The sequence below is a fragment of the Somniosus microcephalus genome, chromosome 4, assembly GCF_052327205.1.
Source record: "Somniosus microcephalus isolate GS21.2 chromosome 4, FLI_Smic_1.0, whole genome shotgun sequence".
Taxonomy (NCBI): domain Eukaryota; kingdom Metazoa; phylum Chordata; class Chondrichthyes; order Squaliformes; family Somniosidae; genus Somniosus; species Somniosus microcephalus.
In genome coordinates this window covers 188,763,084-188,785,487 of record NC_140990.1, presented here as the reverse complement: position 1 = coordinate 188,785,487, position 22,404 = coordinate 188,763,084, and the positions used below count along the sequence as shown (strand labels likewise).

The following is a 22,404-nucleotide window of genomic DNA, read 5'->3' as shown; positions in this document are numbered from 1 at the left end:
CCATACTTAAGAAAAGACATACTTGCTCTCGAGTCAGTACAAAGAAGATTCACTCGGTTAATCCTGGGGATGAGGGGATGGACATAGGATGAGGGGATGGACATATGAGGAGAGGTTGAGTAGATTGGGACTCTACTCATTGGAGTTCAGAAGAATGAGAGGCGATCTTATTGAAACATAAGATTGTGAAGGGGTTGGATCGGGTGGATGTGGGGAGGATGTTCCCGATGATGGGTGAAACTAGAACTAGGGGGCATAGTCTTAGAATAAGGGGCTGCTCTTTCAAAACTGAGATGAGGAGGAACTACTTCACTCAGAGGGTGGTAGGTCCATGGAATATGCTGCCCCAAAAAGCTGTAGAAGCTACATCATTACATAAATTTAAAACAGAAATAGACAGTTTCCTAGAAGTAAAGGGAATAAAGGGTTATGGGGAGCAGGCAGGAATTTGGACATGAGTCTAGGTTCGGATCGGTCATGGCCCTGTGGGTAGCGGAGGGGGCCCAGGGGCCGTGTAGCCTGATCCTGCTCCTATTTCGTGTGTCTAATTCTGTTAGATTCAGCAGATGGTTCTGTGATAGTAGATTGGCGGTTAGGATCAGATCAGCCATGATCTTATTGAATGGTGGAGCAGGCTCGAGGGGCCGATTGGCCTACTCTTGCTCCTATTTCTTTATGTTCTTATGCTGTGGAAAGCTGCTGGCAAATGGATGAGGGCTGGAAGAGGTCCAGCAAGGTAGGATTTTTTAAACTTTTAATGGTTTCCTTGTGGGCCAGGAGGAGCAGGAATGCTGTTCCAGGCCCTACTAGGAAACCTTGCTGCCTGAAATTCCTCTCCTGGCTGCTGGCCAGCACCAAGATAAAATCTGGGCTGAAGTGTGAGCAGGCATAAGTTTTTAATATTGCAAGTTGATCTCTTGTCGTGTTGCACCTGGTAAGTTGGAGAATATATGTTTCTTAACTACCTCTGCTGTTTCTATGTCCTGTTCCCCTCTTAATCCTATTAGTTTCAGCAAACAAAGCCTTATAGAACCTATCAATTTTTTTTTTTAAAGGGAGATTAAATTAGAATGAGGAAAGAACCTGCCCATATGCTATTTCTTGCTCTCCTCTCCCCCCGCATCTCTCAGGTGTTACAAATTAGAATATCTATTTCACTGATGTAGAACATTACATTTTCTATTTTTTTATCAACAAAACAGATGAGGTAATTAATTGTCTTTTTTGAAAATTGCCACATTACATGAAGACACTCCCTTTTTCACTCGCCCTCTGTGCGCCTCTCATAAGAACATAAGAAATAGGAGTAGGCTATTTGGCCCTTTGAGCCTGCTCCGCCATTCAATAAGATCATGGCTGATCTACCTCATCTCCACTTTCCTGCTCGATCCCCGATTCCCTTGATATCCAAAAAGTGTGCGTGTGTGCGCGTGCGCAATGGAAGGCAATTGGAGGAAGGAGGAGAGATAGAAGCCTTGGTGAGTTGCTGCAGTGCATCTTGTAGATGGTACACACTGCAGCCACGGTACGCCGGTGGTGGCGGGAGTGAATGTTTAAGGTGATGGATGGGGTGCCGATCAAGTGGGCTGCTTTGTCTGGGATGGTGTTGAGCTTCTTGTGTTGTTGGAGCTGCACTCATCTAGGCAAGTGGAGAGTATTCCATCACACTCCTGACTTGTGCCTTGTAGATGGTGGAAAGACTTTGAGGAGTCAGGAGGTGAGACACTCGCCACAGAATACCCAGCCTCTGACCTGCTCTTGTAGCCACAGTATTTATGTGGCTGGTCCAGTTAAGTTTCTGGTCAATGGTGACACCCAAGATGTTGATGGTGGGGGATTCAGCGATGGTAATGCCGTTGAATGTCATGGGGTGGTGGTTAGACTTTCACTTGTTGGAGATAGTCATTGCCTGGCACTTGTCTGGTACTAATGTTACTTGCCACTTATTAGCCCAAGCCTGAATGTTGTCCAGGTCTTGCTGTATGCAGGCATGGACTGTTTCATTATCTGAGGAGTTGCGAATGGCACGGAACACTGCAATCATCAGCGAACATCCCCACTTCTGACCATATGATGGAGGGAAGGTCATTGATGAAGCAGCTGAAGGTGGTTGGGCCTAGGAACTCCTGCAGTGATGTCCTGGGGCTGAGATGATTGGCCTCCAACAACCACAACCATCTTCCTTTGTGCTAGGTATGACTCCAGCCAGTGGAGAGGTTTTCCCCCTGATTCCCATTGACTTCAATTTTACTAGGGCTCCTTGATGCCACACTCGGTCAAATGCTGCCTTGATGTCAAGGGCAGTCACCCTCACCTCACCGCTGTAATGGGGTCTAGAGCCGAGTGGTCCTGGCGGAACTCAAACTGGGCATTGGTGAGTAAGTGCCACTTGATAGCACTGTCGACGACCCCTTCCATCACTTTGCTGATGATTGAGAGTAGACTGATGGGGCGGTAATTGGCCAGATTGGATTTGTCCTGCTTTTTGCGGACAAGACATACCTGGGTAGTTTTCCACATTGTCGGGTAGATGCCAGTGTTGTAGCTGTAGTGGAACAGCTTAGCTAGAAGTGCGGCTAGTTCTGGAGCACAAGTCTTCAGCATGATAGCAGGGATGTTGTCGGGACCCATAGCCTTTGCTGTATCCAGTGCACTCAGCCGTTTCTTGATATCATGTGAAGTGAATCGAATTGGCTGAAGACTGGATTCTGTGATGGTGAGTACATCAGGAGGAGGCCGATATGGATCTCCACTTCGCAATTCTGGCTGAAGCTGGTTGCAAACGCTTCAGCCTTGTCTTTTGCACTCGTCTGCTGGGCTCCACCATCATTGAGGATGGGAATATTCATGGAGCCTCCTCCTCCCGTTAGTTGTTTAATTGTCCACCAACATTCATGACTGGATGTGGCAGGACTGCAGGGCTTTGAGCTGACCTGTTGATTGTGGGATCGCGGGATCGCTTAGCTATGTCTATAGCATGCTGCTTCTGCTTTTTAGCATGCATGTAGTCCTGTGTTGCAGCTTCCACTGATTGGCACCTCATTTTTAGGTACGCCTGGTGCTGCTCCTGGCATGCTCTTCTGCACTCCTCATTGAACCAGGGTTGGTCCCCTGGCTTGATGGTAATGGTAGAGTGAAGGATAGGCCGGGCCATGAGGTTACAGATTGTGGCAGAGTACAATTCTGCTGCTGTTGATGGCCCACAGCGCCTCATGGATGCTCAGTTTTGAGTTGCCAGATCTGTTCTGAATCTATCCCATTTAGTATGGTGGTAGTGCCACATAACACGATGGAGGGTGTCCTCAGTGTGAAGATGGAATTTCGTCTCCACAATGACTGTGCGGTGGTCACTGCTACCAATGCTGTCATGGACAGATGCATCTGCGACAGGTGGATTGGTGAGGGCGAGGTCAAGTGGGTTTTTCCCTTGTTTTGGTTTTCTCACCATCTGCCGCAGGCCCAGTCTGGCAGCTGTGTCCTTCAGGACTCGGCCAGCTCGGTCAGTAGTGGTGCGACCGAGCCACTCTTGGTGATGGACATTGAAGTCCCCCACCCAGAGTACATTCTGTGCCCTTGCTGCCCTCGGTGCTTTTTCCAAGTGGTGTTCAACATGGAGGAGTACTGATTCATGCCTTAGTCCCCAACTCCATTCCTCTCCCTGGTAGCTCGAACTGAATTTGATGAGGCCTGTTTGACCCTGCGCAGAGCTTTAAACCTCACATCTTCACCACTACAACAACATCTAATCCCAAATTCAGCACATATAGTTCTAGACCTGCTGTGAATACGCACATAAATCTTTTAACATGTATTCCAATATTCCATTAACTGTTGCATTTTGAGCAGACCAATGCATTATTAAGTTGGTTTGTTTTCTGGATTTCTGTTTTTAGTTTTGAAGGTAAATGGGATTTGTAAAGGGGATTTTGAAAGGAAGCATCCTGTACTGTGCTTCAGACTGGAGATTTTTGTTTTATACGTGGGTGGAATAGTGCAATACTTTTTTGATTCTTTGTGAAGATTTAAGATGAAGATTTCTCAGGTTATTGTTGGTAACATACACATAGGAAGTCTAGCAAAATTGTAAGTGCATTCTTTTAGAACATTAAGATTTAGCTTGAAAAAGTGAACGTCAGAAATATTCCCACTGTTTCTTGTGATGCTAACTTGTAGTGAGTGCAGCAAATCTCCGCTCCTCCCCATGGTTCTTTGAAGGTTAGGATTTCAATAATGGATGGAAGGAAGAATTCTATTTTCCTTTTCAGTAGCAGAATTTAAATGGGAACCAAAAATGTGTCTTTTTAAAAATCGTTCAAGGTTCCAGGCATTATTGAAGGTTTTGTAAAGCTGAGCAACCCCTAATTTCAATAATGCTACTTTGCTTCATTTATAGCTCAAAAAACATTTGTATGCAAATTTCTCAATGCTACATCTGTACCCTAACTTTGTACCCAAACTCTTCTGAGCCCTTTCTTTTGAGATGCGTCAGTCAATATAAATTGACAGATTCCAGGTGAGTGGGTGTTGATGCCCAAAGTGTTTCTTGTCTCTTGTGGTTGTTACACTACCGATCTGGTCTGTTGGACTCAGACTGGTGAAATATATACTTTTTTAGTGTCTGTCAACACAAGAGTAGCAGTCTAGGTGGGTAGTGTAAAATGGGAGGACGGGTGGAATCCGAGCATCAATAGTTGTTATCTGGTCATTATCACGTTGCTGTTTGTGGGAGCTTGCTGTGAGCACATTTGGCAGCTGCGTTTCCTAAATTACAACTGTGACTACATCATTGGCTGTAAAGCGTTTTGGGACGTCCTGAGGTCATTCCAAGTTTCTTTTTTTCTTTCTCCTTTCTCACACTTCTTGAGTGTCGTTGCAGTTGTGACCATCCAGATGCGTGGTGTCTATTTTATCACACTCGCGACCTGAGCCTTTTAGATGGTGCAGAGACTTTGAGGGGTCAGGAGGGAACCAGTTTGTTATATTTACTTTGCATGAACATACAGTAGATTTCAGCATCATTTTCATGGGCTCATAAGGCCAGTACTTCTCTATATGCTGGGTCATTTACACTACTGTGCAGCAGATGGGGAGAGAGAACCACATGTCTGTTATTAGCTTCTACCTGTACAGTGCTCTTAATATAATAACACATCCCAAAGCGCTTCAGAGGTGAAATAACTGGACATGGAGCGGCAGTGGAGAATGATTAGGGATGGTGACTGAAGGCATGTGTGAAGAGGTAGGTTTTGGAGGCATGTTTTGAACTAGATGGGAGAGGTGGCAAAATGGAGAAGTTTATGGATAGTACTGTATTCTGGAATTTGTGGCCAAGATAGCTGAAAATTCTGTGGCTGAAGATGGAGTGGAGAAAGTGGGATTGCATAGGTAAGGAGGTGCGAGACCGTAGAGGTAGATGAGAACAAGGATTTTAAAATTGGCTACCTATCCCCTAAAGTATCAATGAAACCAAGGCAAGGGCAGCAGTGATATGGGTGCAGTATTTAGTGTGGCATAGGATGTAGGTGGTGGAGTTTTGGACTAGCTGCTGATTTTTGAAGGGTACAACCCAGGCAGCCCAGCTAGTAATCGAGTTTGGATGTCACAAAGATGTGGATAAGTGTTTTATTTGGTGTACGGCAGTGGAGCAGGCTGAAGATGTAGTGGCGAAGATGTGAGGTTTGAAGCTCTGCGCAGTGTCAAACAGGCCTCATCAGACTCCATTCGAGCTACCAGGGAGAGGAATGGAGCTGGGGGCTAAGGCGTGGAACTTTTAGTGTGAGATGAAACTGGATAGATTCAGTCTCACTGATGTTTAGTTGAAGAAATTTCTTGATCAGTGGCAGTTGGACAGTGGTGATCGAGGAGTCAAGGGTGATGTCAGAGAGATAGGGCTGAGTATCGAGCACCCAGGTGAAAACTGATTCCATGGACAAATCACTGTGGACTAGGAAAGTAAATAACTAACTTAAGATTTGAGTCTTGGGGCACACCTGTTGTGGCCCTGTGGGGCCTGGATGGAAACCGTTACATGAGAGTTATTGGCTTTATAGGGGCAGGTAGGAGCAGAACCAATCTGGGATACAGTGGAGGAGAGTGGTTAACTGTGTTGAATGCTGTGGAGATGTCTTTGAAGTTGAGGCGGGATAGCATATTGTGGTCGTGATCACGTAGGATATTGGTGACTTCGACCAGATAAATATCAGTGCTGTGGGCATGGCAGAAATCAAAGGATCAAAGGGATTTGAAGAGCGTGATGGGAGAGGTCGGTACGGAGCTGGGTGGTGATGACACATTGGAAGACTTGAGAGGAAGTGGAGGTTGGAGATAGTGGACCTGAAATTGTGGCCGGAGGCTTCCCGCGGGCGAATGCCTCTGATCTGCAAGAAAAGTACGCACCTACCTGGTGCCTCCGTATCTTTGGACTCTTGCAGTCCAGCCTGCGTAAAGGCCCATGTATCCCAGGGGTGCATGCGATTCGCAAGTATCCTTGAGATTATATGGGCTGGCCTAACCAATCAAAAAGGGGGATTCCCATTATGCTTATGGGGATTCCATTTACGTACTGAATACCCATAAGCATAATAGGAATGTCACAAACACTTTCACACAACCTAAATAAAAAATAAATCATCACATGTTCAAAATGAATTAAAATACAATTTAATTAAACATTTAAAATACATTACATTTTTTGAAAAATAAATGTAAACATTTTTAAAGGGGACAAAAATAACTTTAAAGGTTTTTGAATGTTTAAATGATTTTAAAAAGAGAAGTATTTTAATATTTATTTAAACCCTTACGCTGGTAAAAGGCCCTATGCCTTCTTTTACCAGGCTTAAGAGTTTCGTGGGCAGTAGTTGGGCAAATATCCCAGCTCTCCGCCAGCGAATGTCCATTTCCTGCGCATGTGGATGATCTGTCGAGCGGAATCTTGACATCGCAAGTTTTGGGTTTTTGCGCAAGCGCAGTGCATGTGGAAACCCGGAACTTGCAGGGCACTTGCAACCGCGTATCCAGGCCAGTGTGTTAGCTGAGTTCAAGGGTGTTTTATTTGAGGGAGGGGTGGTGGATGATGGCACTTTAAGAGTGGAGAAGAGCAATCCATAGAGGATGTTGAGCTGAAGAGGGGTATTTATGTGATGAGATGGAGTGTGTAATGGGGAAGCTGGGGTTGTCCCAGCAGAAGATAAGCATGTGGAGGAGGGGCTGAGGCTTACGCTTCTTGTGTTTAGTGTTGGGAGCTGGCGGTGTGTGGAGCAGAGTAAGGAGATGGAGGGGCAGCTCATGATTGAGGAGTTGGCCTTTTTCCCTTTTTCCCTCCAGGATAATTTGGAGTAGTGGCAGAATTTGGATGAGGAGATGGTGGTGTGGTTTTGCTTCAGATGATCAAGTCAGATCAGATGGGGATCAACTGAACCAGTCAATCACTTCATAATTTAGGGAGTGAATTGTTCAGGGCAATGGTAGGGTAGGGAAGAATGAGGGTATTGGAGGGGTTGAGGACATTAAAAGCAGAGGCAAGGAAGCTGTTGAGCAGGTTGATTGTGGCAGGTGTAGAGTTTGAATGGTTGCTAGAAGGGGTGTGATTTTTTTTTTTTGCCCCCAGGTCAGAAGGGGATTGTAGAGGCAAGGTGGTGTCAATGCTAAAGAAAGTGATCAGAGGTGGGTATGTTGAAGAAAGGTACCTTGGAAGTGGCAGGGCCTCTCTGGCCAGATCATAACTCCTACAATATGTGTGATATGGGTGTGTAAATGGCAAATTAATTTCAATATAGGTAAGTGAGTTGGTATAATTATCAGGAAAGGCTGGGGCTCTTTCCTCTAGAAAAGAGAAGGCTGAGGGGTGACCTACTTATGAAAATTATGACTAGGTTTGATGGGGTAGATGTTGAGTGGATGTTTCCATTTGTGGGGGAGTGCAAAACTTGAGGTCATAAATATATGGTTGTCACCAATAAATCCAATTAAGTCATTCAGGAGAAACCCAAAGAGTTGTTAGAATGTGGAACTTACTATCACATGGAGTAGTGGAGGTGAAATAGCATTGACAATTTTTTTAAGGGGAAGCTGGATAAGTACATGAGGGAGAAAGGAATAGAATAATATGCTGATAGATTTGCATTTATACAACGCCTTTCATAACCCCTGGACGTCAGAAAGCGCTTTACAGCCAATGAAATACTTTTGAAGTGTGGTCACTGTTATAATGTAAGAAACGCAGCAGCCAATTTGCGCACAGCAAGCTCCCACAAACAGCAATGTAATAATGACCAGATCATCCATTTTTAAGTATTGGTTGAGGGTGGGAGGAGGCTCGCGAAGCGCATGAATACTGGTGGCATGGACCAGTTGGGCAGAAATGGCCCGCATCTGTGCTGTAAACTCTATGTAATAAAAGAACCCAATATAGATCTGCTAGTGCTTATGCCAAATCTGCAGATCTACATGAGGAAAACAGAACTGCAGTTGCTACCCTTTTAACATTCTGCATCAGTCCAAAAAGTTCTCAATCTCTGCAGTGAAGGTTCATACATCACTTCTTATCGATCCATCATTTAGGCATTGTCCTGAACTCGGTTCAAATGTTTATCTATGAAAGGACAATCATTGCTGAACTCTTCTTCTTAGGCAGTCCCTCGGAACTGAGGATGACTTGCTCCCACATTAAAAATGAGTTCGCAGGTGACTGATGAGTCCAATGCAGGACCTACAGTCTCTGTCACAGGTGGGGCAGACGGTGGTTGAAGGGGCGGGTGGGTGGAGTGCTTGGGTTGACGTGCGGTCCTTGCGCTGCCTGCGCTTGGCTTCCGCTTGCTCCCGGTGAAGAGACTCGAGGTATTCGGCGCTTTCCCGGATGCTTCTCCTCCACTTTGTGCGGTCTTGGGCCAGGGATTCCCAGGTGTCGGTGGGGATGTTACACTTTTTCAAGGAGGCTTTGAGGGTGTCCTTGAAGCGTTTCCTCTGCCCACCTGGGGCTCTCTTGCCGTGCCGGAGCTCCAAGTAGAGTGCTTATTTTGGGAGTCTCGTATTGGGCATGCGGACAATGTGACCCGTCCATCGGAGCTGATTGAGCGTGGCCAAAGCTTCGATGCTGGGAATGTTGGCCTGAGCAAGAACACTGACGTTGGTGTGTCTATCCTGCCAATGGATTTGCAGGATCTTGCGGAGGCAGCATTGGTGGGACCTCTCCAGTGCTTTGAGGCGCCTGCTGTACATGGTCCATGTCTCTGAGGCATACAGCTTAGTGCCGGGTTTGAGGTCCTGGTCTTCAAATGCTCTCTTCCTCAGGCGACTGAAGGCTGCACTGGCACACTGAAGGCGGTGTTGGACTTCGTCGTCGACGTCTGCCCTTGTTGACAGTAGGCTCCCGAGGTATGGAAAGTGGTCCACGTTGTCCAAGGCCTTGTCGTGGATTTTGAAAATCGGGGGGGCCATACTGCGTGGCGGGGGCAGGTTGGTAGAGGACCTTTGTCTTCGAGCCTTGCACTAAACATTGCTGAACTAGGGTTGTTGGAGCACACGTTAGGCAATGGGAATTCTGTTTGTATTCAGGATATCTTTCCTCTTCCCTCCCTTCCTTAAAACAAGGAGTTAATTCAGGAGATATGTCTCTACCATCTAATATATAAAAACATTTAAAGAACTTTTCTTTGTTTCTGTTTGCTTATGTGGAATGTTTATTTAAATGCTGAGATCTCTGGACCTTGGGCTGTAATACTATAGGTATCGATTTGCTTACAGTGATTCACAGCCAACAAGCATGAGTTATACAGCTGCATCTGAACGTTTCTCCAATCAGCAATGTCCAAATGCTAATTCTCTTTTTTCATTCATAGAGATGACAAAATAGTTGGCTGTATTTCTTTCCTAACATTAAAAATGAATTTTAAACAGTTTGTTCTTGAATGATCCAACATTTTACTGTTTGCTTTGCACTGTTTGCAGTTGGAGAAAAGGATAAACAGTAATCCCTTTGTAACAAATTATTAATTGTGTAGCTTCCTTTTTCATATTTCACTTCGTGATCAGTTGATGGATAGGATGATTTCATCATGACATGATAACTTGCTGGTGTGCAAAACAAAGGGATATGTTGAATCGACCAGTCATATGACTGGATTGTTTATCCTTTGTATTTCTTTGGGCAGCTCTTTGGCATGGTCATGTGAACTTGTTACAGGGTGTAGGCCAGTGCTTTTGTTCTCTGGGTTGCATAATTGTTTCAGATTCTTTGCTGCTTTTAATTTATCCCAGTACAACTGTTTAAGATGTACAAATCTACTATTGCAGAAGGAGTTAGAAATGTTTTATTTTAATCTCCTTTTGGCTTCATTAATTTATTGTTAGAAAACTGAAACCAGAAGGAAACCATTTTTATTCCTTTTTTTAAAAATGTTGTCATTCAGTGAGTTACAATTTGCCAGGGTGCAGCGATTTTTAACAGATTTTATGGCAAGCAAACCCAGGACCTTTTTGGATTTGGCTCATGACTAAATTGAGTGGGACCGCGTTTACCCAGGCCTGTAAAGTATTCTTTCAGTAACAACAACTTGCCTTTATATAGCACCTTTAACTTAGTAAAATGTCCCAAGGTGCTTCACAGCAGCATTATCAGAAAAAGTTTGCCACCAAGCCACATGAAAAGAAAGACTTGCATTTCTATCGCACCTTTCACGACCTCAGGACGTCCCAAAGCCATTTACAGCCAAATAAGTACTTTAAGTGCAGTCGCTGTTGTAATGTAGGAAACATGGTAGATTCACCAGAGGAGATTCACCAGGATGTTACCAGGGCTGGAGCGCTTCAGCTATGAAGAGAGACTGGGCAGATTGGGTTTGTTTTCCTTGGAGCAGAGGAGGCTGAGGGGGGACATGATTGAGGTGTACAAAATTATGAGGGGCATAGATAGGATGGATACTAAGGAGCTTTTTCCCCTTAGTAGAAGGGTCAATAACTAGGGGGCATAGATTCAAGGTAAAGGGCAGGAGGTTTAGAGGGGATTTGAGAAAGAACTTTTTCACCCAGAGGGTGGTTGGAGTCTGGAACTCACTGCCTGAAAGGGTTGTAGAGGCTGGAACCCTCACAACATTCAAGAAGCATTTGGATGAGCACTTGAAATGCCATAGCATACAAGGCTACGGACCAAATGCTGGAATATGGGACTAGATTAGACAGGGCGTGATGGCCGGCGCGGACACGATGGGCCGAAGGGCCTCTATCCGTGCTGTATAACTCTATGACTCTATGGTAGCCAATTTGTGCACAGCAAGCTCCCACAAATAGCAATGTGATAATGACCAGATAATCTTGTTTTTTCTTTCGTGATGTTGATTTGAGGGAAAAATATTGACCAGGACACCGGGGATAAGTCCCCTGCTCTTCTTCGAAATAGGGCCATGGGACCTTTTACGTCCACCTGAGTGAGCAGACAGGGCCTCGGTTTAAAGTCTCATCCGAAAGACACCACCTCCGACTGTGCAGCACTCCCTCAGTATTGGAATGTCTGCCTAAATGTTTGTGCTCAAGTCTCTGGAGTGCTGCCAACTGAGCCACGGCTGACCCAGTAAGGAGATAGTATGACAGAGGACCAAAAGCTTGGTCAAACGTAGGTTTTAAGGAGCGTCTTAAAGGAGTAGAGAGGTTCCAGAGCTTAGGGCCTAGGCAGCTGAAGGCACGGCCGCCAATGGTGGAGGGATGGAAATCCGTGACCGAGGCCAGAATTTGAGTAGTGTAGGGATCTCTAAAGGTTTAGGACTGGAGGAAGTCACACAGATAGGGAGGAGCGAGACCAGCTGCTGGTTTTATAACATGTTATGAGTCGTTTGGCCTACGCTTTTGGTTGCACATTTTGCTATAATGCATGTTTATTTCCAAGGGTAAAGAGATTTTGGAACTTTAACAATATTTTTATTTCTTGCCCTGAGATTATGGAAGGAGTTTTAAAACCATGGAAATCTGGAGGAAAGGCTGAAAGTCTTGGGTCTACCAATTATAAACCATCAGATTGTTTTTGGTTCTTGCATTTATTAATCTTGGTATCGATCAGCCCCGAAATAGCCAAAATGCATTAAACCTTTTTTGTAGTAAATCCTTTCCAGATCATAATTAACCAAAATGTCTTTCCCAACAGGTTCACAGTTGGCAGTGGACTGAAGAAAACGTTTAGTTTGGAAAATAGTACCTTGGCTGCAGAACAGGATGCTTTAGTGACCAAGACTTTATTAATTTGCTGAGTTTGTATGTATTCCTGGAGTGTTGGAGTTCTCGGGGGCTATCCGTTTACTTGTTTGGAAAGTTTGACTCATTGCCATTTGCTGCAGCTGTGGACTGTCTAAATGATGACCTCACAAAGCCATTCAGGTAAGCCATTTTCAATATTTATCTTGTGCTGCATATATTATTAAAACAGTGATATAATGGCTCCTCCAAGATGATGCTGTTTGTTATGGTGATGAAGCTATACCAGAAAGTGCTAGGTTCGATCTTGAGTCTGAGTCAGCTGATCTTCTGCATGGTGGTTCCCCCCTCTTCCCCGCCCCAGGGCCCGGGCTAGCGTAGGTTTCGTGCTCCTGAATGATGTCCAGTAATCCCTGTTGGAAGTGCATGGATGTCTAGTGAGAACAGAATTCGGCTTGATTGTGATGCCCTCCATAGTTGTATAGCCTGTTTATTGGGCTTAAACGTAAATAATTGCCGCTTGGGTAAGGGCTGTTGGCACCCGTGGAACCATAACCCAGTATGAGTGTGTCTTCAGAGAAGAGGGGAGGAAATTGCCGAAGTAAATTCTGCATGGTACAATGCTGCTTTCTAGCTAATGTCCTTTGAGTGAAAAAATGCTACATCAGACCAGTTTTCATAATAAGGGGCCTGTTTTTCAAAAAAAGGCGTTAACTACTGTAACAAACAGCTAGAATCCCATAATGCATATTGTGAAGTAGTTGTGGTTTCTTGGAGTATGCCCTACAATTTGAGTTGTGCCAAATGCTGCTTAGTAAATTTACTGTGAATGTTGCAGTGTCTTGTTCGTCCTTTTGGCAGATGCTGAAATTAAGAACATAAGAACTAGGAGCAAGAGTAGGCCATACGGCCCCTCGAGCCTGCTCCGCCATTCAATAAGATCATGGCTGATCTTCGACCTCCACTCTATCCTTTGGTTTCCTACCTCTTGGGTAACACATTGGACTCCAAGATCTCTGAATGCTGAGAAACACTACATGGAGGACTATCCTGTAGTACAGGAAACTATTTGGTATCTGGTACCGACGGGACTGGGATGGTGCCGGTTGATTAAAAATTCTGGATGACGGAGGGGGTTATCTACCGAGGCTATTTTTAACAAACAAAAATTTTTTCAAAATCAAGAAATGTGCAGTTTACAGTAATTGGGTACTCGCCTAGAGAATGTTGTGTTAAATGGATGGTGGACGATGCTTGATTAAGTACAGTACTGCCAGTTGAGGGTAATCCATAACTCTTTAATTACTTAACAGTAAAACAAAACTTATACAGTAAACGACTGTATACAGTACTGTAGTTAACTCTACACTTATTCCAAGTCAGCTGGTTCATTAGGAATATCCATGCCAGATGGGTCATCAGGATCATGCACTTCAACAGATTCTTCAGGCACTTCCACTGCTTCAACTCTTTTGGAAGCTTTCCTAAACATGTCCCGGATGTTTGCTTGCTTAGTGGACTCTTGCCTTTTTGTAGAAAGGTGGAATGCAGAATATGGAGGTGCATAACTTCTTGGGCAGAGTAGCAAGGCTGCCTTTCAGCAAATTAGAGGATTAAAGCAAATCCTTCTGCAGCTTTAGCCCAAGAAATCATCATCTCTTCATAAATCTTATCCTCTTCACTTTCCATCTCACTTTCCTTTTCTTTGGATTCAAAACAGTCTCAATTATTTCATCATCACTTAGCATATGCACAACAGCAACTTCTCTATCTGCATCAACCCACTGCTCAATATCACTTTCACTGAAGGTTTGCTGGGCCTACATTTTTCACCATGCCAGCCATTTCCATTACTGTACTCCTCTTGGGACGAACATTGAACCCATGAAATTCCTCCTCTGAAGAAGATCCTTCAGCAAACATTACAGAAGGCCACAATTTGGGCCAGGCTTGCCTCAAAGTGTGACCTTTCACCAAGTTCCAGGAACATGCAACATTAAAGATGGCATCTTTAAGATTGTATTCCTTCTGAAATGCGTGAATATTGTCATCTTGGTTTATCAGTTTACGTAGGAAGTCTTTCTTGTAATGACACTTGAGATTTTGGATAACGCCCTGGTCCATGGGTTGTATGAGAGAAGTTACATTTGGTGGCAAATAAATGGTGAAAATATTTCCCGAAACCAACTTGGATTCATGCGGATGGGCTCTACAATTATCAAGCAATAAAATGCATTTGCTATCTTCAGGTTTCCCTATTTTACGGAAATGTTCCCTCACAGATGGAACAAAAATATGATTGAACCAATACGAAAAGATTTCCTTATCCATCCAAGCATTTCTTTGAGCTTTATACTCAACAGGTAAGTGCCTCACATTTTTAAATGCACCGGGAATTTTATACTTCCCAATAACAAGAAGTTTAACCCGGTGTGATCCAGCAGCGTTAGCACAGTTAAACGATTTTGATTTTTCTTGTAACCTGAAGCATTAGCCTCACTAGCCCCAGCAAGCGTTGATTCTGGCAAAAACCTCCAAAATAAGCCAGTTTCATCGGCATTGTATATCTGTGCTGGCGACAAATCATGTTGCTGCACAATCCGATTGAAATAATCGCAGTATTCTTTTGCGGCGTCGTGATCAGCTGATTTCTTCTCCCCGGAAATATCGAGTCGTCGTATCCCGTGAAGCATGTTAGCCATCCCTCGGAGAAAGCACACTTGTCAGTGAGCTCCATCTTTACATAGAAATCCTTCGCTTTCTCGATTAGCATGGGTCCGGAAAGTGGAACAGCCTCTGAACGCTTAAGAGAAAACCACTCAAAGCATGGTATCCAGCTCTTCAAACTTACGCTGTTTCTCTACACTCTTAGATGTCTCCGAGCTTGAATAAAACTTGAGCAGCTTATCCTTCTGCGATTTGATGTCGTAGATTGTTGACGAATCGATTTTGAATTAATTCATAATGTTGATGCACTTCTCTTCCCCTTTCTAGTCGTTGGCATATCTCGATTTCCTGTTTTAAAGTTAACACCATTCTCTTCCTTTTGCTTGGACCAAATTTTGGGAATTCCATAATGCAAGATGGGGGGAGATAATTCACGATAAAGATGGAGAGAGACACAGAAAAATGGCGGATCAGAAGCGCGGGAGAGTCAGACTCCTGTTACAGGGGTATTGAGGTGTTCGGACTTCTGACAGCGCCAAGAAGCCGAGTAGTGGCAGTTTGGAGAACTACCCCCACTGACTAACTCGGCCACCGCGGGAGACTCTGACTCAGACGGCAACATTTCCGGTTATTGAGGTGTTGTTTTCGGAGTATGAATTTTGCTGGTTAATAGAGAATTCTGGATATTTAGGTGCTGTTTAAATGAGAGTTTCCTGTATCAAGAATAGTTGAAGGGTCTTGACCACTTTCAAAAAAGAAAAGAACTTGCATTTATGAGTGCTTGGATACCTATGCTTCCGTTGCCTATTTTCAGGTTGATTTTATGCTTTAACTTGATCAGTTTTTAATAAGCTTCAACCATTTTTTTTCCTGTTGGCTGGAATACTGTATTTAATTTAACAAGTGGTATAGAGCTAAAATAGATAGTGTCTGGGGAGGCAGCAGAGGAAACATATCTTGATTCCTAGCTTTTGGCTGACATCTACACAATCAAGAATGAAAGTGTGCATTGTGATGTAAGAAAAAGGAGGCTTACCATCAAGTAACTTTAAAGTAAGCTTTAAGTAACTTATAAACACACTATACACAAGAGAGGTCTTTACCATGCCTCTGGTAGAAGCCTCTTACAATACTGAACAGACCAGTATTTATACCAGTCCAACAGGAAGTGACACATGACAGGAAGTGAGGTATGTACACAGTTCATAGTTCACAGGAAGTGATGACATAACTTCCCGGAAGTTATTATTTTTATCACATTCTTCCCTCCTGCAGGTTTAGGAGGCTGTGGTCTACCTTTTGGTCCGCAGCTGCCGAACAAGGAAGAGTCGCACCCGTTTGGATTCCCGTCGTAGAGGGTCACTGGTCCGCTTACATGCGGTTGGCCATTGGCCAGAGTCCGTGTGGCCTGGATTGCCCTGTGAAGGGTCGGGGAGATCATGGCTTCGAGTACGAGCCCCAATAGGTTCAAAGTCAGACTGCCTCTGTTCAGAGGGAGGTGCAGAGCTGGTCTGTGGCGGACCAGTACTTTCATGCGTGGTACTGGGAGGGTCGCAACCTTGAGCACGGGGTTCTACCGGCACCAAGCTAGTTGGTGTCCGATCAGGATCCTGGAGAGGGGTACCCGATAGGTCCCAAGAGTTTCCTGGTGAAATGCCATCACCCGATGTCCCACTAGGTCCTGGTGGGCAGGGAGCCAGATCCCGTAATGATACGGTAGATTCTCGGCCGTCGGAATATCGTATGTTTGCATAGGTGGGGTTGGCATCGGTTAGTTCGACCTCCTCTACAAGAGGGTCATTTTTAGACGTCCGAACGTATTTTCGGAGTAATACAGGTCCAGGAGTAGTTAGCCATGACGGGAGTGATGTCCCATGAGATGAGCGACGCTGGAATCCAAAGAACCGCTCATGAGGTGTAGTATTTGTGGCTGTAGAAAGCAGGGACCGTATAGAGTGCAATGCATCCGGAAGCACTGTTTCCCATTGCTGGTCTGGTAGGCCCCGAGATCTTAAAGCGAGACGTACGGAATTCCAGATGATACCGTTATACCTCTCTACCTGCCCATTTCCGATGGGATGGTATGGTGTTGTTTTGCTTGTAGCAATTCCCCGTTCTGAGAGGTAGTCCTTGAGTTCCCTTGACATAAAGGATGGACCCCGATCTGAGTGAATATAAGCCGGCATGCCACAGAGAGAAAATACCTGCTCAAGGCAGCAGATTACTGTGGACGCCAGCATATTGGAGCAGGGGAAGGCAAACGGAAAACGTGAATATTCGTCGATCATGGTGAGCAAATATGTGTTCCGAGTTGAAGAGGGCACTGGGCCCTTAAAATCGATGCTAAGTCGTTGCATCGGTTGGGTTGCATGTATGAGTATACCATCTGAGGGGCGGAAGAACTGAGGTTTTAATTCCGCACAAAGCTGGCATTCTGAGCATATTTTCTTTACATCTCCAGTGGAAAAAGGGAGATTCCGTGATCGTACGAAATGTAGCATGCGCGTAACGCCAGGATGACACAAACCATTGTGGACATCCATGAGAGTGGAGGATGACATAGTGGAGCAGAATGCCCGTGTGAGGGTGTCCGGGGCCACATTCTCCTTGCCAGGCCGATAGAGAATGGTATAACCAAAAGAGGCCAGTTCCATCCTCCAAAGTTGTATTTTATTATTCTTAATTTTGGTTCGTTTTCGATTATCGAGCATGAAGGCGACTGATCGTTGGTCCGTGATCAATGTAAAGTGCTGGCGAGCTAGAAAATGGTTCCACTTCCGTACTGCCTCTATGATGGCTGTGGCTTCTTTCTCAACCGGAGGATAATGTAGCTCGGCACCTTGTAAGGTCCTGGACATAAATGCTACAGGACGACCTTCCTGATTCAGAGTAGCCGAGATCGCCACCTCCGAGGCATCACATTCAACCACGAAAGGGAGATTCTCATCAATGGAGTGAAGAGCCGCTTTCTCCAACTGTTTTTTGAGAAGGTTAAAGGCTGCAACAGCCGCTGTTCCCAGTGGAAATGATCTAGCATGCAGCAAGGGTTGGATTTTGTCCGAAAAATGAGGAATCCATTTAGCGTAGTATGCAAACAGACCGAGAGCCCGACGTAAAGAAGCCGGATTCTTAGGTGACGGGAGCTCTTGGAGCGGGCGAAGTCTTTCTGGGTCTGGCTTAATGATACCATTGCCTACGCAGTAGCCAAGGATGTTGATGGTCGGTTGCGACTCAACAGATTTGGATTCATTCAGGGTCAAATTACGGCGATGGAGGGCATCCCGAAATTTTTGGAGGTTGGAGTCGTGTTCCTGTTGATCGTGACCTGCAATGGTAATGTTATCAAGATAGGGAAAAGTGTCCCTTAGGTTTTCCTGCTTAACCAGGCCATCCATTGCCCGTTGAAAGACAGCCACTCCATTAGTAACCCCGAATGGGAGGCGACAAAATTGGTACAGCCGTCCATTAGCCTCAAAGGCTGTGTACTGCTTATCTGAGACCTTCAAGGGTAACTGATGATGGGCACTTTTTAAATCGTAAGTTGAGAACACTTTGTATTCGGCCAGTTTATTAACCATATCATCAATGCGTGGCAATGGGTAGGCGTCCAAGTCGGTATATTGATTGATGGTTTGCGAATAATCGATGCATAGTCGCTGTTTGTGAGGTTTTAGAGGGTTCTTGACAATGACGACTTGAGCCCGCCAGGGCGACGAACATGGTTCAATGATATCCTCTGCTAGAAGTCGAGAGATTTCAGCCGCAATAAAAGATTGGTCTTCCTGATTAAAGCGCCGCGATTTCGTTATTATCGGTTGGCATTGAGGCGGAATACTGGCAAATAATGAGGGTTCATCAAGTGAAGCTGCTGATAATGCACAAAATGGTAATTTAGACGGTATATTAGAAATAGTAAGTCCGGGTTTGGATCCACCAAACTCAATGGTGAGTTTCTTATGCTGTTTTTGGAAGTCCAGTCCTAAGAGGAGATCACTACATAAGTCCTTGAGCACCGAAAGTCGGGTGGAGGGATACATACGACCATGAAGTGTCATATCAACAACACAAAAGCCGGAGATTCTGGTATTAAGTGATGACTGGGCCATCGCAATTGCCTGGTCCGATGGGAAGACATGTAGTTTCAATTTCGCAACAATCTGTTCCTTAATGAAACTATCAGTACTTCCTGAGTCAATTAAGGCATCTAAGGTATGCCCTTTAATTGAAATTTTTGTGGCAGCATGAGACAGGTTCTGTGGGCAAGCAGCTGTAATTGGTGTCGTTGCACAGAGAGTGGCTAAAACTCTCGGTGTGCTCCTTCGGGAGAGAGCTCGAGAGGAAGCTTGATAGGTCCTAGCTGGAGCATCTTGATAGGCCCTAATTGGGGCAGTTCGGTAGGCCTTAGCTGGATTGGCCCTCGTAGAGGCCCTTGATAGGCAAACTTTAGCAAAGTGTCCTTTTTTCCCGCAATAACTGCAGATTGCATTGCGAGCAGGGCAGGTTTTCCTAGGGTGAAAAGCATCTCCACAAAAGAAGCATTCCTTCCTAGATTGCCAAGAGGCTGCTAAAGTGGGGTCGTCCTCTTCTTCATCAGAATTATCAGAATTAGATTCCCCCATGATAGGGTTCACCTGAGACCGCTTGTATTGTCTGGTTGCAGCTACAGCAGCAGATCGAGATCTGGGCAGCTGATAGAGGTCTGCATTTCTCTTTGCCAAATCCAGTGAACAAGCTAGGTCAAAAGCTTTTTGTAGCTCAAGTGTTTTACTTTCTAGTAGACGCTGGCGTATAAATGGAGAGGCAATCCCGCAGATGAAAGCATCACGAATCATTTCTTGGCGGTACAGCTCAGCTGAGGCTGCCTGAAAGTTACAATCTACGCTGAGCCTGCGAAGTTCTTGCAGGAATTCGTCAATTGATTCCCCTGGCCCTTGTCGGGCTGTGGCCAGTAGATGTCTAGCATAGACCTCATTTGGGGTCTTGGCATACAGTTTCTTAAGTGCCCGAATCACCTCATCGTAATTATCCCATTCATCAACATATTCGAACACTTTTGGGGTCACATAATTGATAAGTATCTTCAATCTAGCAGGAGCATCCGCTTCACATTCATCCAGAAAATTCTCAGAAGTACGGTACCAATGCTTCCATACCCTGCCAGCTGCTGGTGCATTCGGGTCCAAGTCCAGACGAATAGGTCTAAGGATTTTCTCCATGATGGGTGGTTCCCTGGATCCTTAATTCCGAGTTTGTCCGAAGGTCTAGTATTCGTGAGTGTAAATATTAAGTTACTTAAATTGATGTAAGAAAAAGGAGGCTTACCATCAAGTAACTTTAAAGTAAGCTTTAAGTAACTTATAAACACACTATACACAAGAGAGGTCTTTACCATGCCTCTGGTAGAAGCCTCTTACAATACTGAACAGACCAGTATTTATACCAGTCCAACAGGAAGTGACACATGACAGGAAGTGAGGTATGTACACAGTTCATAGTTCACAGTTCACAGTTTACAGGAAGTGATGACATAACTTCCCGGAAGTTATTATTTTTATCACACATTGCATGCTGGGGCTATTTTTGAATGACATTATGGTTTATGCAATGAATGCTCATGTGAAATCTGGAATGCATTCCTTGTCCTTCTGCCCTCCATTACCCTTACAAACCCTCCACTGGATTTGTTTTTTATTCTGTTGAAAAGATAGTGTTCAGAGTAATTTGGCTGGACCTTGCTGGATAAATAATGGCGTGTTAACGACACACACAGTTATTAATGTGCAAATTTGCCCGCAGGTTCAGTGGATTAATAGATATGCCGTGAGTTGCGAATCTCCAGAATTTGCTGGTCGATTTATGCTACTCTGCCATTTGCCTTGCACAAACGGCATCAAGCTCTTAGCCTCCCTGTTATTTTTAAGAATTTGCTGGATTTGCACGTTAATTAAGCATTAAACTTGCCGCAGAATGTTAAGACTGGAACTTAGTACCTTTTTTAATGACGTGATAATTGTTCATGCAATGCCAATCAACCTTCAAAAAGGGAACAATTTAAATTGTTCCATCTCATTCCTGCATGTAGTCAATTGTTGTTGGAGATTTTAAAAATGTCATTTTAATTTTATTCTTGTTTCCTTTCTGTCATTTTTCTCTCTTAATGCAACCTTTCTTTCCCCCTCTTTATTTCCCTTTCTGTACCTGATTTGACTTTAATTCACCCTATTTCCTTCTCTGTTGTTCCTTTGTATCTATTTCAATCCTAAAATCTCACTGGTTAAGGAGCGACACTTGGTCCCGCCATTCACGAAGTTCCCAGATGCCCAGTTACCAGCTCAAACTTTCAACAAGTTACGGCACAAAAATATATTTTGAGCTGAAATGTGCAGAAAAAAGTGCCGCAAGAGGTCTTGCCCAGTAAGAATTGGCCCATTGTCTTCTGTAGGGAATCATAGAAGCTTGGACAAGGACAGATATGCCAGGAGTAGTTCTAGGCAGATGGCTGGTAACAGGAAAGGAGTTATGACATAAGACTCATAGAAAAAAGCAAGCTTAAACAAGACTGGACATTATATTTTGGAGAAAATCTGCAAGCTGCTGGCTCTTGAGATAAAAATAATTGAGATGCTCCAAAAAATCTTTAAAAGGCAGTATCTGATAAATTTTAAAACTCTTCAGCTTGTGTGTATGTTCTGATTTTTTGTTTTTCTTGGCACTATAATCATTCATTCAGGATTGAAAGTAAGTAAATGCGGACAAACAAATAATGGCCACTTGTAGCCCAGCTAAGTGCTAACACTTCAGGAAGAGAGGGAAGGAAATAGGAAGGCAGGTGAAGAAGCATAAATTCCCCTTCAGACTAATACTTTTTGGTGGTGGTGGGAGGTTACATTCCACTGGATATTTGTAGCCGGTTCCAGTAATTCAACAGAATTTTTGAGGTTTAGTATAGTTGTCATAATTTGCCATTTGATAATGGCATTTACTTTGTATTCCAGAATTGCACAGAGGATTGCTCTGTGGTCTTTTGAAAGGGTCGTATCCACTTTGAGAACTTTGGTATCTTGCTTTTCTGGCTTATGATTATGTTGATTGTGCAAGATCATCAAGTTAGAGCATACAATGTGTAAGTGCTCATCTTCTGAAGCAAAGTGAGCTAATTTGATTAGAGACCTTTCACATGGCATGCATAAACCATGTTGAATACAAATGCAGACACTTGATCATAAGACTGCAGAGTCAGGCAACAAATACAGAAAGGTATTTGCCTGGAAATAAATTCATGTCACATGACAAGAGGAAGTTGGTAAAATTGAGGCCTGGACTTGCATCCCAAGAGGGTCTGGGTTTGAATTCTAGTTCCAGAATGACATAACTGCCTTCCTGTCAGCAGGTTTCTTGAAGTGGTATTGGTGGCACTTGTGGTTAAGTCCTTGATTTCCTGTTGGTTTCACTGCCTGACTGAAGGGGGCCAGCAGTGGCCACCTGTAAGAGTGGGAGAAGAGGAAAGAGAGAAACACACAAAACACAGAGATTTTTGTGATGACACAAACTTTCTTT

General features: G+C 44.3%; 1 protein-coding gene across 11 annotated transcripts in view; it reads left to right on the top strand.

Moving 5' to 3' along the window:
• hdac4 (histone deacetylase 4) overlaps positions 1–22,404 on the top strand; it is a 553,521-nt gene that overhangs the window by 24,799 nt on the left and 506,318 nt on the right. For all 11 annotated transcript variants that reach the window (XM_085985633.1, XM_085985631.1, XM_085985630.1 and 8 more), the window contains exon 2: positions 12,134–12,363. In XM_085985633.1, coding sequence (XP_085841759.1) covers positions 12,339–12,363 — 25 coding nt within the window. In that variant the 5' untranslated portion in view covers positions 12,134–12,338. The remainder of the gene's footprint in view (positions 1–12,133; positions 12,364–22,404) is intronic.